The sequence below is a fragment of the Botryllus schlosseri genome, chromosome 1 (genome assembly GCF_051294905.1).
Source record: "Botryllus schlosseri isolate E-star chromosome 1, Bs_hap1, whole genome shotgun sequence".
Classification (NCBI taxonomy): domain Eukaryota; kingdom Metazoa; phylum Chordata; class Ascidiacea; order Stolidobranchia; family Styelidae; genus Botryllus; species Botryllus schlosseri.
In genome coordinates this window covers 7,888,822-7,901,144 of record NC_137236.1, presented here as the reverse complement: position 1 = coordinate 7,901,144, position 12,323 = coordinate 7,888,822, and the positions used below count along the sequence as shown (strand labels likewise).

The window sequence follows — 12,323 nt, the reverse complement described above, 5'->3', positions numbered from 1 at the left end:
TGGTAGGAATACGAAGCACGATACATGAGGAAATGAAGATTGGCGGTAATTACTAGTCTTAGATAAATAACCCGGGTCGTGTTTTTTCGTGTACTCGGCTTTACTCAAGTCATGCGCTTGACGAAGTCATGACATTCTTTGACTTGAGTTCAAGTCATATACTTGGTGTCTCATATTTTCTTACAATGATTTGAAGATGCGATAATTCCACTATTGTGAAATGACAATTCCAGAGAGGCGTACAGCCTGAGAACTCTGAGCCATCTGTCACGGGTTCGCATACTCTTGCTCATAGTGCACTGTTCAACTGCGACGACGCAATGTTGTTTATACTTTCATCAAGTTATATCGCTGGTTGTTGACCCTTTTCCCTCCATATTTAGGGCTGTAATAAAGACGATTAGGTGGTGGTCGAAGTCGAGTCTAGTTTGCGGTTCCAGTCTAGACTTTTAGAGAATATTTCGGTCTTGCATCGCATGACCAGTCGACTGATATATGACGATCATATTTCTTTATTTTCTTGGCTGAAATCATGTTGCAATTACAACCTTCGGGTACGGTCCCGAACCTATCCGGTTCCATCTCTGCATACCTAAATTTCACCTCTGTGATGGGCGTTTCACTGAATATGTGGTGGGTTTTGTGTTGCTGCTGGTAAATTAACATATCGGGTGGTCTTAACATTGGAAATACACTAAATACTGTATGCTATATATCGGTTATTTATTAGGATGGCCAAGAAAGGCATTTCGTATTAATTCCGAGAATAGTAAGCACACATTTATTGGTATAGCGTCCACCTGTACGGGAGACAGGTACTTCCTAAATGAAGCCAGAAATTGTATTTTATCTATTTGAAAAAACAATAAGGGAAATTAGTATATTGTGAATGCGAGATATTAGATTTCTCCCAAGAATAGTTGTGATAAGTAATTTGAATATGGCTTGAGCTCGAGACTAGACAGTTAATACTTGGACTCGACTCTTTCAACTCTGACTAGGTCGAAACTATAATAGTCGGATTGAACAGTGACTCGTGACTTTGTGTCTTGATTACAACCCTGAAGATTGCCTTTTAAAATAAGGACGTATCTTACAAATATGGACGGTTCCCGGTTATGGCTATCCTGCTTATATCGTGGTCTCGCGAGCGCGAATCTATAAATTGGCAAGGTTAACACCGAAGATAAACGTGAACAGGACATTTTCATCATCTTCATTCAAGTACTATTCATTCGAAATCAACTATACGACTGTACCTACAATCTACAATTCTATACCGTAATATACTTTACCTCCGAATATTCTCCAAGGAAGCCTTTTCAAAGCCATCATCCACGCTGATTTCCACTCGTATAACGATAAAGCGATAACGACGGATCGTAAAATTTGATGTTTGTACTGAGCGATAGCAAATTCAGAATAGCGAAACACATGGTCGTGACAAAATCGATTAGGGCATAGGCGACCCTCAATCGAAACCAATTGTTTGCAAATAGGATTTTAAGAGATCTGTTAAATTAGTCGGCATTTGGTATTCAAGTATTAGTGGAAGTAACGTCGGTAATTTCTACTTAATTACAAGTAGAAGTAGCGATTTTCACGACATACCGAAAGTGCATCAAGTTCACCACAGTATGAAACGAATTACTGCAGCCTCAGAGCGTCAAATCATTATACAGTTCATTCGAAAAGTTTTGTACACGCTCGGATGAAAAAATATGTTTGCTGTAGGCTACACAAAGCAGCAAAGCCTTGATAAATGTGAATATCCATGTCCTAGAGCCTAAATTCTGTCTGCGCTCTTCCTCTGCCTTTTTCGGATTTGGGATTTATGTGGCTTACTTGTCAGAGGACTACACCGTTACCAGATTGTGAGGAGAAGCATATCAGATTGAGAGCCGACTGCATTATTAAGTCATCGCCGAATCGACATAGTGTGAAGTCACTCAGAAGGCCAGTTACCGATTCTTATAAATATATCAGTGATTTTTCCATATCCATCCCAACAAGATACACAATGTGCAATGCTATACACCGGACGCAATGGTGGAACATGATAAACAGATGGGAATATGGTCTTTTAATCGAATCACGCAATTAGACGAGAAATTACCAATCCATCAAGCCATTATTTCGGATAACGATCGTGCCGTAAGCGGGTGTTCAAGCTGTTATTTGCTTAACGTGGTATAACTGTGTTCTCCTTCATTTTAGATTATGTACCAGCGTATTTCTATCGACATTTTATATGCCAAGTTAGTTGATCATTAAAATGAATACAAGCTATGGGGGATATGATGCGTGTGGGCTATAACATTCAGTTAGAAATACTAAACAGGTAATCATACTGGCTTTCACTTCAAGTAGTCTCGACATGTCACAGTAATTGCGTTATAGCCTACTTCTACTGTATTTGACAATTTTTTGGCAATCTTTATGCCTCTACTCATCAACACTGACTACCTACCAGTAGAGGTCGACAGATTACACTGGGCAACAATTATGAACGAAAAATTTGTGGACTTTGATTTTGCACTTGATTAATGTTAATTTTGGCATGCTGATTCCGAAAATGCGGCTGGTTTTCTTCCATCCCATCAAGTTTTTGCGATCCGACATATACCTAAAATATGCAAATTTTCACGAATTTAGCCACATTACTTTTCCATACCATGTAGAAAGCCACACCTTTATCATATAATTAGTTATATCGCAACGGGCTCAGTTGACTTATTAAGAAAAAAAAGGAATGGTATCGATCCGGGTCGATGCTTTCACCCATTTTTGATTAAAGGATGCAATCATCCAAGGATATCTCGGACACATATTTGATGCAAACTGCAGGATATGGTGTATAAAAATAAACATTACACTGTAAAAATAATCATGGGTGTACCCATAGTCTAGACCTGGTCCCACCTGAGTCATGTTGACATGGAAAAGGCCCATGATAACTTGTCGACATCCATGAAGACCTGTTGACATCCATGTTCCTACCCATGTCCTAATAATGCTTCAAATTGACCTTTCACCTCTACTAATGTACACATACCCTGTGGTTCGATGTATTTAGCTGTATTTGACATCTGGAATGTTTGCAAGAAAATCTGCGAAAAGTTCAATGAACCCGCTGACGCTGGCGCAAACTTGATGTTAAAAACGCAATATGTCGCCAATGTATGATGGAAACTCCATCGAGTTTTGAGTGAGAAAATTATTCCATCGACAGATTCCCCAACGAAATGGATTGTCCACTTTTTCTGAAGAGTATGGAACTTCATCGTCGGGTAGACATTCTTCGGATCCTATAATGAATATAAATGTCATTACCATCCATGCACTATTCAAGGCACACAGGTTGATAGAATACAGATGAATAGTTTCCAAGGTGGTTTAAAGTTGTATCAATCACAGCCAGTTAAGATGACAAAATCTATTAGCACCTCATTACATTGACCTTGTCTATGAATTGTCTCGGTATGTACAAAATCTACTTTTTACTTGACAATATCAAGTATGCACACATGCACATTGCACAGTCTTCCATTCCTTTACCTCTGCACCACTATACTATTTGATGCTACGACCTACGATTATCCAATTATTAATAAATGGATGGATTAATGCACGGATGGGCGGTGAATCCAGGATTTGAAAACTTGTATTTTGGTGACGGAGTTCAACTTTGGTGATTGTGACCCGGCCAAAGGTTGTTTGTGTCTTTTCTGGGAATTCCGAAAACAGAACTACTCACTTTTTCAAATCCGCAAGTAAAACTAAAACTAGGACTAATCAATCACAATATAAAATTCAAAACTAGAATTGTAACTAAAATTACTCAATTATCAAAATCCACAAATATAACTATAACTTACAACTATACCTAGAACTTTTTAAAATTCGATACTAGAACTAGTACTAGCAACCTTTTAAAATTAGGAGCTTACGAACTAAATCACAACTAACAATATCAGTGGTTTTTGACTGGTTTTCCCGCGAGGCAATGGCGCACACTAAACTCACATTGTTTGTAGGGCTGGGCATAATGATTCGAGCACTTGAATCTGAATTGAGTATTATTATCAGTATTGTAGTATTGTCTTGTAGTATTATTGAGCAAACCAGTTTTGGCCATTATCAGCAACTCACCTTATCCACAATCAGGAAGCTGTCGAAGCGTTCATTGAAAATGGTGGGGATGCCGACCACCCAGTCCAATTTCTGATTACCTGAATGAGAAGTGAGAGATCAGCTCAAGTGAAACACTCGAGAAAAAAAAACCTTTTAAAAATTAAATAAATGCAGTTACAAAAATTAAATGAATGCAGTTACTGTCTGTGTAGTGTGAACTGCAAATATGGGCGTGGCAAAAATATGCAAATTTTAACATTGCCTTAGGAACCAGACAGTTTTTAAAATCGGCAACTTGAAATACCCTATTTCTATAATATCCTACCAAGTTATGACCTTTATAAATCCGCATCTAACGAACTATAATACATCGAACTCAGTCATGGGCAAAGTGAGCCCCGCTATTTTGAGAAGCACGCGTGGCTATTTTTTGGAATTAAAGACATAAAACCTACTTTTGAATATTGCTGCGTGGAATAAAACCATAAGCTGGATAAATTGAGCTGGAACGGAAATTGATTTACTTTGAAACCTGCTCAATAATATATCGCGATTACATAGCCTACGTCCCTCCCAAGCTTGTATGCGTAATCCAGATTTAAAATCAAGTCAATGTAGCAAAGTTGTAACAATTAGTCACAATAAGTTACTCCCTCCATATGGTTGGGTTCAAACCTTCTTTGTTGCCATTATCAGTGCGCGTTTTGACTGAGACCTCATCATACATAAAGGGTGAATGGCCAAAGAATGTCGAAAGCTGAAATGCAAAGAAGGTATGGAGCACTAAACGGAGGGCTGCAACTGCCGCATCCCAGACCCCTCAAATGGAGAGGGCCGACCTCGAAGCACCAAAAAATACTTCGTAAATGGACATAAATCCTATAATTTATGAAACTTCATTCAAATTTTCTTCGCGCGATATATAGTGACTAGATGTTTTGATAATAATATGGGTACCACTCTACCCGCAAAAACAGCTCATTTATAGAGATCAGCATTTCGGCGTCGGCTGTTAGCGCGTCAGGACACACCAAGACGTTGACAATGACGTTTCGGCTAACAATTGACTGTGCGAAGTGTGCTGCAAAAAAGCTTAACGGCGAGGAAACCTTCACCAAAAGTACCGCCACATGTCGACCGAAACCGATATATATATGTCAATTTCATCAAGTCGCAACTGTTAGGATATAGCCTACCGTTTAATGTATTGATATAAAAACCTGGATTACAGAGAATTCAAAATGTATCATGTTCAACATTATCTTGAATTAGGAGGGAAAATAAATATAAATCTTCATTTCGTTAATTAACCGTACTTTTCTCATTAGGCTATATCTAATATCAACACATCCACGGAGACGTATTTATTAAAATTGTAATTCACTGCTTTCCATTAAAATAAAATCAATACACTGGAGAATATAGCTGAACATGTTGGCTCGGCTCGGCACGCCAACTTACTTTCTATTACTGAAGTGGCCTGCAGAGAACAATAATTGCCCCGCCCCTAAACTAACTAGATCTGTGGAATCACTCAGGTAGGCTATTCCATTTCAACCCACCCTCGCGATGACATGTGTTTTTCAGTTATTGGGCACCTACACAACTGCGAAGCTGGAACAAGAATTACTCACTTCCCGAAACCCGCGACTAAAATTTGAACTAATCATTTTTCCCAATCCGCGACTAGAACTACTCGACAGATATTGACCGCCAACTAACTAAATTTGCGAAAGTCTCTTACTTACCCATAACTTTTTGAATTTCTATCGGAATTTCTTGCGGTTGCAGGAGACTGAGTGCAGAGCTCCAAGTTATTTCCAAAATCTTCGAGGTCAAGTCAACATCCAAACAGGCTTGATTCAGGCAACATATTTTCACTTCTTCCAAAATCTGAACATTGTGACAGATTTACATCATAGCTAATTAATTAAGTTAATCTGCAGGAGCCTTCAGTACTATCAGTAGTCTCAATTTAAGCACAAGTCGGGCTTGTTCTCGAGGATATGTCACAGCTATCGTAAATTATTTCAGCAATATATATATGTAGTTTGTTTTGTACTATCATAGCATTCTGAAAAACGAACTCTTTGTGGGTTTGTTGCAAAGTCGCAGGTTGACTCGATAATGGCAATGTTGTGTTTGAAACCACTGCGTTAGGCTGTACCTACCAAGGGAGCATGGGTCAAAACTGGGTATATCTTCATTCTCCATCAGTATTCTTGCTGATATTTCCATTTACGACATACTGTCGCGGCCTGATTTAAAAGTTCTTCTCATTCTATCTTGCAGCATCTCTTCATCTGGCACCCTCTATTTCCACTCTGACTTATTTCCTTTTGATGCTCGTCGACGCTAAGTTCGGGAGGGTAGATGTGTTGACTTTGCAAACAGCTTTCTCTGCACAGGTATAGAAGAGTCACGATTTGGCTTAGCCATGGAAATATCTCTTCAGCGCAAAAATAGCAACGTGGTTGTAAGAAATTGATTGCAAGGTTGAAATTAAAGGGGCACCACTCTAAATATGACGTGGTCTCTCAAGAAATATTCAATAAAAAACTCCAATTATGATAAATCCAATTACCCCAAATATAATTATTTTACTGCATTTTGATTTAATACAGTGTTTAGTATAACAAGTAGATTTAATGTCTTAGCCGTTTTTTTATCTGGACCATACAGTGAAAATGTGACTTTGGTCAAAATAACCCCATGGGATATCACCAAAACCAGAGACAATTCGAAAAAACCAAGGTCATATTTGGCATCAGTGTCGTTCGGAACCCCGAAACAACTCTTCCAATATGCGTTAAGAGTGTAATCCTAGTCTAGTAGCCTACCAATTTATTTGTGGTAATAATTACTTACTTTCATCGTCTGTCAAGATTAGTCATATTACTCCTTTATCTTGAATTGCCGAGAGATCATACGAGGCAAACGCCTCAATATAGAAGTTGAATATACTGTCCCCGATATTACTCCGAAATAGGCCTACAGTTCTCACAGTTTCAGCTATCTCAGATCTGTGATCCACTGTAATCACTAGTTCATGATCTCCAGCAGCTTCATTTTCAATGTCACAAATATCACAGGAGTAATATTACAAACAACTTGGGAACTAGTGCAGTATATGCCCGCTTTACTCGTGTGTCTACTTGACGTTATTCATCATGATTCCCCATGATCATTAAATTCAATTGACTTCTTACATCACTTAAACCTTTCTTTCTTCTTATTCTCTCGTTTTTCCACACGAGGTAAAAAATGCTGACTCAGCATTTTTTCTAGTTACGAGGTTTCAGTTTTTCCCGTTTACACCCATTATAAGAGTTTCGGCCGTTCACCCCTATTATATCACATATTTACACTCTGCCAAAAACAGCTTTACATCTTTTGTATGACTGTGGGTGGTATAGGGCCTTCGCACAACACCACTTCTTGTACGTCTGATTGCAGCAGTACGAGTCCCTCATTCCTTAGATCTGCTGTTTTCATGCAAATTACTACATTACGTCTTTTGCTTTTTTTCGTTAGAGTTTTGCTCAAATGAATGAATCTCCTGTTCATCCGTTCAATGCCCGCGGACATTATCCGTCTTGCATTGTTTTCGGTCGTCATGTGGTACAATACCTCGTTACCTCCATATTTACAGTACGGAGGGGGCGTCCCTTTTGTATGCCCATGGGCGGCCGCCAGACCATATTCCGAGGTTATTGCTCTGTCGCACCTTTGCATGACGCTTCGTATTTCATCCATTTCCATTTGGTCCCCAGTTTTCTTCTGGAGGACGCCACAAATATCATCCCAGGGATGGAACCCGTCCACCGAGTTGTCACAAAGCTCATGGCGGCAATGATACATCAGCATCTGCTGTATTTTTTCCGGTCGGGGTCTTTTCTGTAGGTACGAACTACTCTTTTTCTTAGGAATTGTTGCCCAAACATGTGGATCATCCTCTCCCGCAGCCATTTCCATCCAATAAGATCGAGACAATCCATCTGACGTAAATACTTGCATCGTGCTTAAATGAATTACCTCTTTTATTTGGAATCCTGCGAGATGATTGAGCCACCTCTGAATCAGGGGTTTTGGGCTTGGATTTTTTGCTTTATCCGTCATTCTTTTGAGGAGCCCAAATACCCCAGTGTTATCAGTGATTATTGTAAAGGGTAAGGCTCTCAACATTGATTGCCATTTTTCCACCGAATCCTTTAAGGCTTTCAATTCCTTTGTACAGGGATCATAAGCTTTTGCCGTTGGAGTCGCCCACTTTTGACTGTAGTAAGCAATTGGGTAAACCTCTTCGAAAGGTGGCTTACACCCCTTTTCTGTCTGAAAAATGATTGATCCAAACCCAATATCTGAAGCGTCTGTTTCCACAAAAATAGGAAGATTTGGATCTACGTGGTACAAGACCTTAGCGTCATCAAGGGCTGCTTGTGCCGTTTTGAAGTCCTGCAGTAATTCATTGGTCCATAGCACAGGAGTCACTCGTCCTTGTGTCGCAGGGACCTTGCCTGTTAGCGCATCGAATTTGGCCAGCTTCAAACTTAACTCAGGTATATGCTCCGAGATATAGCGAAGTGCGCCAATCCACCCCCTTAACTCGTATACATTGTGGGGTGGTGAGAGTTCGCGTAAAGCCCTTATTCTTTCAGGCTGAACCTCAATTTCTTTCCCCGTCAAAGTTGCCCCCAAAAGGTTCACCCTTCGCTTTCCAATGAAACACTTATTGATGCTGACAGTCAGTTTCATCTTGGCGAGCTGTTCAAATACCATGCGTAGTAGTATTAGATGATCTTCTACCGTTTTTGTGCTAAGGAAAATATCGTCTATGTAGGCCTCCATAGGCGTCGCATTCTCCTCATCCGACCGACCATTTTGCTTCATGTATTTACGATAATTTTCCGTAATTGGTTTCACCACGCATTCCTGCATATTCGCGCTCCAAAGAGCCACCGCAGTTTTAAGCCCCATCGGCATTTTACGCCATCTTACATGCATCCCTTTGATGGCTATACCCACATATTGTTTAGATCTTTCCGTTACATCCATGTGGAAATAGGCCTTCTTCAAATCAAGGAGAGAAAGCACTTCCCTGCCTTGGGCGAGCTGCTTTACATCTGGTACAAGAGGTGGAGGTACTTCTATTGATTTTATGGCCGCATTAAGGGGTTGGAGATTCTGTACTACTCTCCAGGCTTGCTTCCATCCGTCCTCTTGTTTTTGTCTTTCATTCATTTTCTGAGGGACCACAAAGATAGCCAACTTCCATTCAGCAAAACCTCGTTCAATGACGCCTAAGTCCAGAAAGTTATCTACCGCTTCTTTCAATGCCTTTGCCTGGCCCTCCCCCTTCAGATTATAAGGCCCAGACACAAATGGTTTCGTCGAGGGATCTTTAAGTTCTATGTCACATTTGTATTTCATGGTTTGCGGGCCGCCAAGATGGCCTCGCAGGTCCTCGAGTTCGGACGCGAACGGTTCGTAAATTGCTTTCCAGACATCATCAGAGATGATGGTATTTTCTGGAGTAGTTAGATCAGGAGGTTTGTATGGGAGTTTGGCCAGCGCTACTGATTGTGCGCAGAGATTTTCTAGCTCCGTCTTGACGCGTGGGTGAGTGTCCTTCTGTAAAGCATACGTAGTAATTGGCCCAGCCCTAGGTTGATTTGAGATTCGTGATGACCGAGTTGTGGGTGTTGGTGGAGAGAGGGCGAGGTCCTTCGATGTAGGCCTCTGATCTAGGCGCGTGCCCGCACCTATCGCCACGCCGACGGACTCCTTTTCCGCCGGGGACCCTTTTTCTGGGGAGACGTGCATCCTAAAATCCCCAGACTCCTTGTCGGACATGTCCGGACGTGTATCCGGTTGACCGGCAATTGCTGCTTCATTTGAACCGTTTGGGAAAGTACTTATTACTGTGACTGTCGTCATGCAACTATGGGCCGAATCCTCAAGGCCATTCGGACAAGTGCATCCACGAAAGTTTTCAGGATCAGTTTTCTCGTGCAGTTCCATTTTTACGCCAGCGGGGATTCCACGCTCGACGTTTTTATTAATGGTGTAGAGAGGCATTCCTGTCTCAACACCACCAGTTTCCCATGGGTTAGGTATGACATTAGTTGCTATTTTCAACTCGTCGATCGCACCAGTGGTTACTTCCATCTCGGTACTCGCGCCAGCGGCCATTTTCCGCTCCACGCTAAATTGGTTTGCAGCATCCATCAACCCATCGTTGGTTACAGGGTAGCTAATACTGCTTCCAACTTTGGTTCCGTTACCTTGATCACAATGATTCTCTTCAAGTAGTGACGCTAAAGACAACTCATCATTTGCGTTAGACGGGGTTTTAAATTCCGTAGTTATGCTTGGTAATTGTTGAATTTCCTCAATCCATTTCAGCCCTATGATATTAAGTGGGACTCCTGATCCGGTCACAAATGGAACGGACAGTCCATCAAAATCAATCACTACAAAGGAATCCACTTGGGAAGAGCCACCTATTCCAGTCAATTCCATGTCTATTGGTTGACGTTCTTCCCAGCTTTGTGGGTATTTAGTTATAACGACCTTTTTCATTATTAAATTGGGGATGCTCCCCGTGTCAGCTAGGAATTTCGTACCAGTTGCTGTATCAACCAAATACAACAGTTGGCTGCCAAACAATTCCGTAAAATCGGGCTGTAGGGGGTCATCCGGCATATCGAGAAATGTAAACAATGGTAAAGAAGAGTTATGTACAGTTTTTATGTGTTGAAATATCAATTTATCTGGGAGCTGATTCACCGGATCAATCAGCACCCCATGGCGTTTTTTGAAAGTCGTACACCTTGATTTAGCTCCTCGTCCGTCCAATATGAAGCATCATATCGACGCGGGCGCTCATGATATTGAGGTTTCGCCCAGGCCACGTGGGTATTTCCCCCAGATGGACGTGTAGGTGGTCCATGAGGACCCCATTGATCCCTATCATGCCAGTGGGTTCTATCACGATTTTTTGGCCTGATATCATAATAGGCTTCGCACAGAGCGGTTCTTTGTGTAAATGATGGTGAACCTTGAGCAGCAAGATATCGATCAAGACCCTCAATTGTAAGTATGTTATTTCTTTCCAGAAACGGTTTCCAGTTTCGTTCAGCAGACTCTTTAACATGAGGGGGTACAGGTCGTGCTCGCCCACGAATTATCCATCCTAATTCCTCATCTCTGGCAAGAACCTTATCGTTTAGCCACAGTATGAATTTAGCCACGCAATTTCGGGATTGATGTCCCGGTGCCTTACAGTAGTAACAGACGGACAGGGATTGTCCCTGGGTGGGATTTAGATACAAGCCTAGAGGGGCAAAAATATTCGGATTTCCAAGAAAATTGTATCGCTCACCTTGACTATCCGCAATGTTGCGGGCTTCCTGGCTGCTGGAAGGCGTAATCTGTGAGCTGTCTGCACCCATCCCGGAGTCTTGTGTATTCGCCATTCGTGGACTTCGGTTCGAGATTCCCGGTCCTGGATTAGCACGTGAAGACCTTGTTATTCTCGTTGTCTGTCCGTTAGGTCTCGATGATGCAGTGCGCCCATTCTGTTGTTGTACGGGCCTGGCCCTCGAGCCTCGTCCTCGCCTACCAAATCCATTACCATTCATGATGCGGGTAGGGAAACGATTGTCGCGCGCTGCACGTTGAGGATTCCGACGTGGTATCGGTTCCTGGCCTGCATTGGTAAGCTGACGTGGTGAGATCCCCCTAGGTGATCCAGGAGGTGTTGCCCCCCCAAAGTTATTCAGTGGTTGCAGGGGCGAAGGTGATTGTACCACCGGCGGTGGGGTTTCACCGGGTGGAGGAGGAGTATTGAGCTGACTGTCATCGTTACCATAGGTGGGATAACTCTGCATTATTTGCCCTGCAGGTTGAACATTATAAATGTGTACCGGCGGCAAGGACGGTTTTGTATCACGTACTTCCTTTTTTTCCTGATACCTGGGGCGCGTCTCTTGTTCGTCCAGAAACTCGGAGTTCCAAACAAGTTGTAGTTCCTCCGCAACATCCCGCCATCTTTTCTCTTCCTCCCAGCCTCGTAACATCAATCTGAGCGCTTCGGGAAGTCGTTGTCTTAGATTTCGGAAAAGACGCAATCCATCCGGATTATCTTCAATAAAACTATCCATGTCTATTTCCAGTTGCTTCAAAGC

General features: G+C 41.8%; 1 protein-coding gene and 1 long non-coding RNA gene across 2 annotated transcripts in view; one reads left to right on the top strand and one right to left on the bottom strand.

Annotated features, from left to right (window-relative positions):
* Positions 1–12,323, top strand: part of LOC145433631 (uncharacterized) — a 222,440-nt gene that overhangs the window by 31,560 nt on the left and 178,557 nt on the right. The window lies entirely within an intron of this gene.
* LOC145440515 (uncharacterized) lies at positions 2,886–6,362 on the bottom strand. The gene is made up of 4 exons (XM_080318145.1): positions 6,306–6,362; positions 5,883–6,027; positions 4,153–4,232; positions 2,886–3,308 (listed from the first exon to the last, which is right to left on the bottom strand). Exons 1-4 carry the CDS (start codon positions 6,339–6,341, stop codon positions 2,997–2,999), a joined length of 573 nt encoding a protein of 190 aa, XP_080174271.1. The 5' UTR covers positions 6,342–6,362; the 3' UTR covers positions 2,886–2,996.

Bases quoted from the DNA above. Each gene is read 5' to 3' on its own strand.
- LOC145440515 (XM_080318145.1), bottom strand. From the start codon at position 6,341: ATGAAGATATACCCAGTTTTGACCCATGCTCCCTTG. The intron at 6,028-6,305 runs GTAGGTACAGCC...CACAATGTTCAG, and splicing joins TTTTGACCCATGCTCCCTTG to ATTTTGGAAGAAGTGAAAAT. The intron at 4,233-5,882 runs GTAAGTAAGAGA...CTTCTCATTCAG, and splicing joins AGAAATTCAAAAAGTTATGG to GTAATCAGAAATTGGACTGG.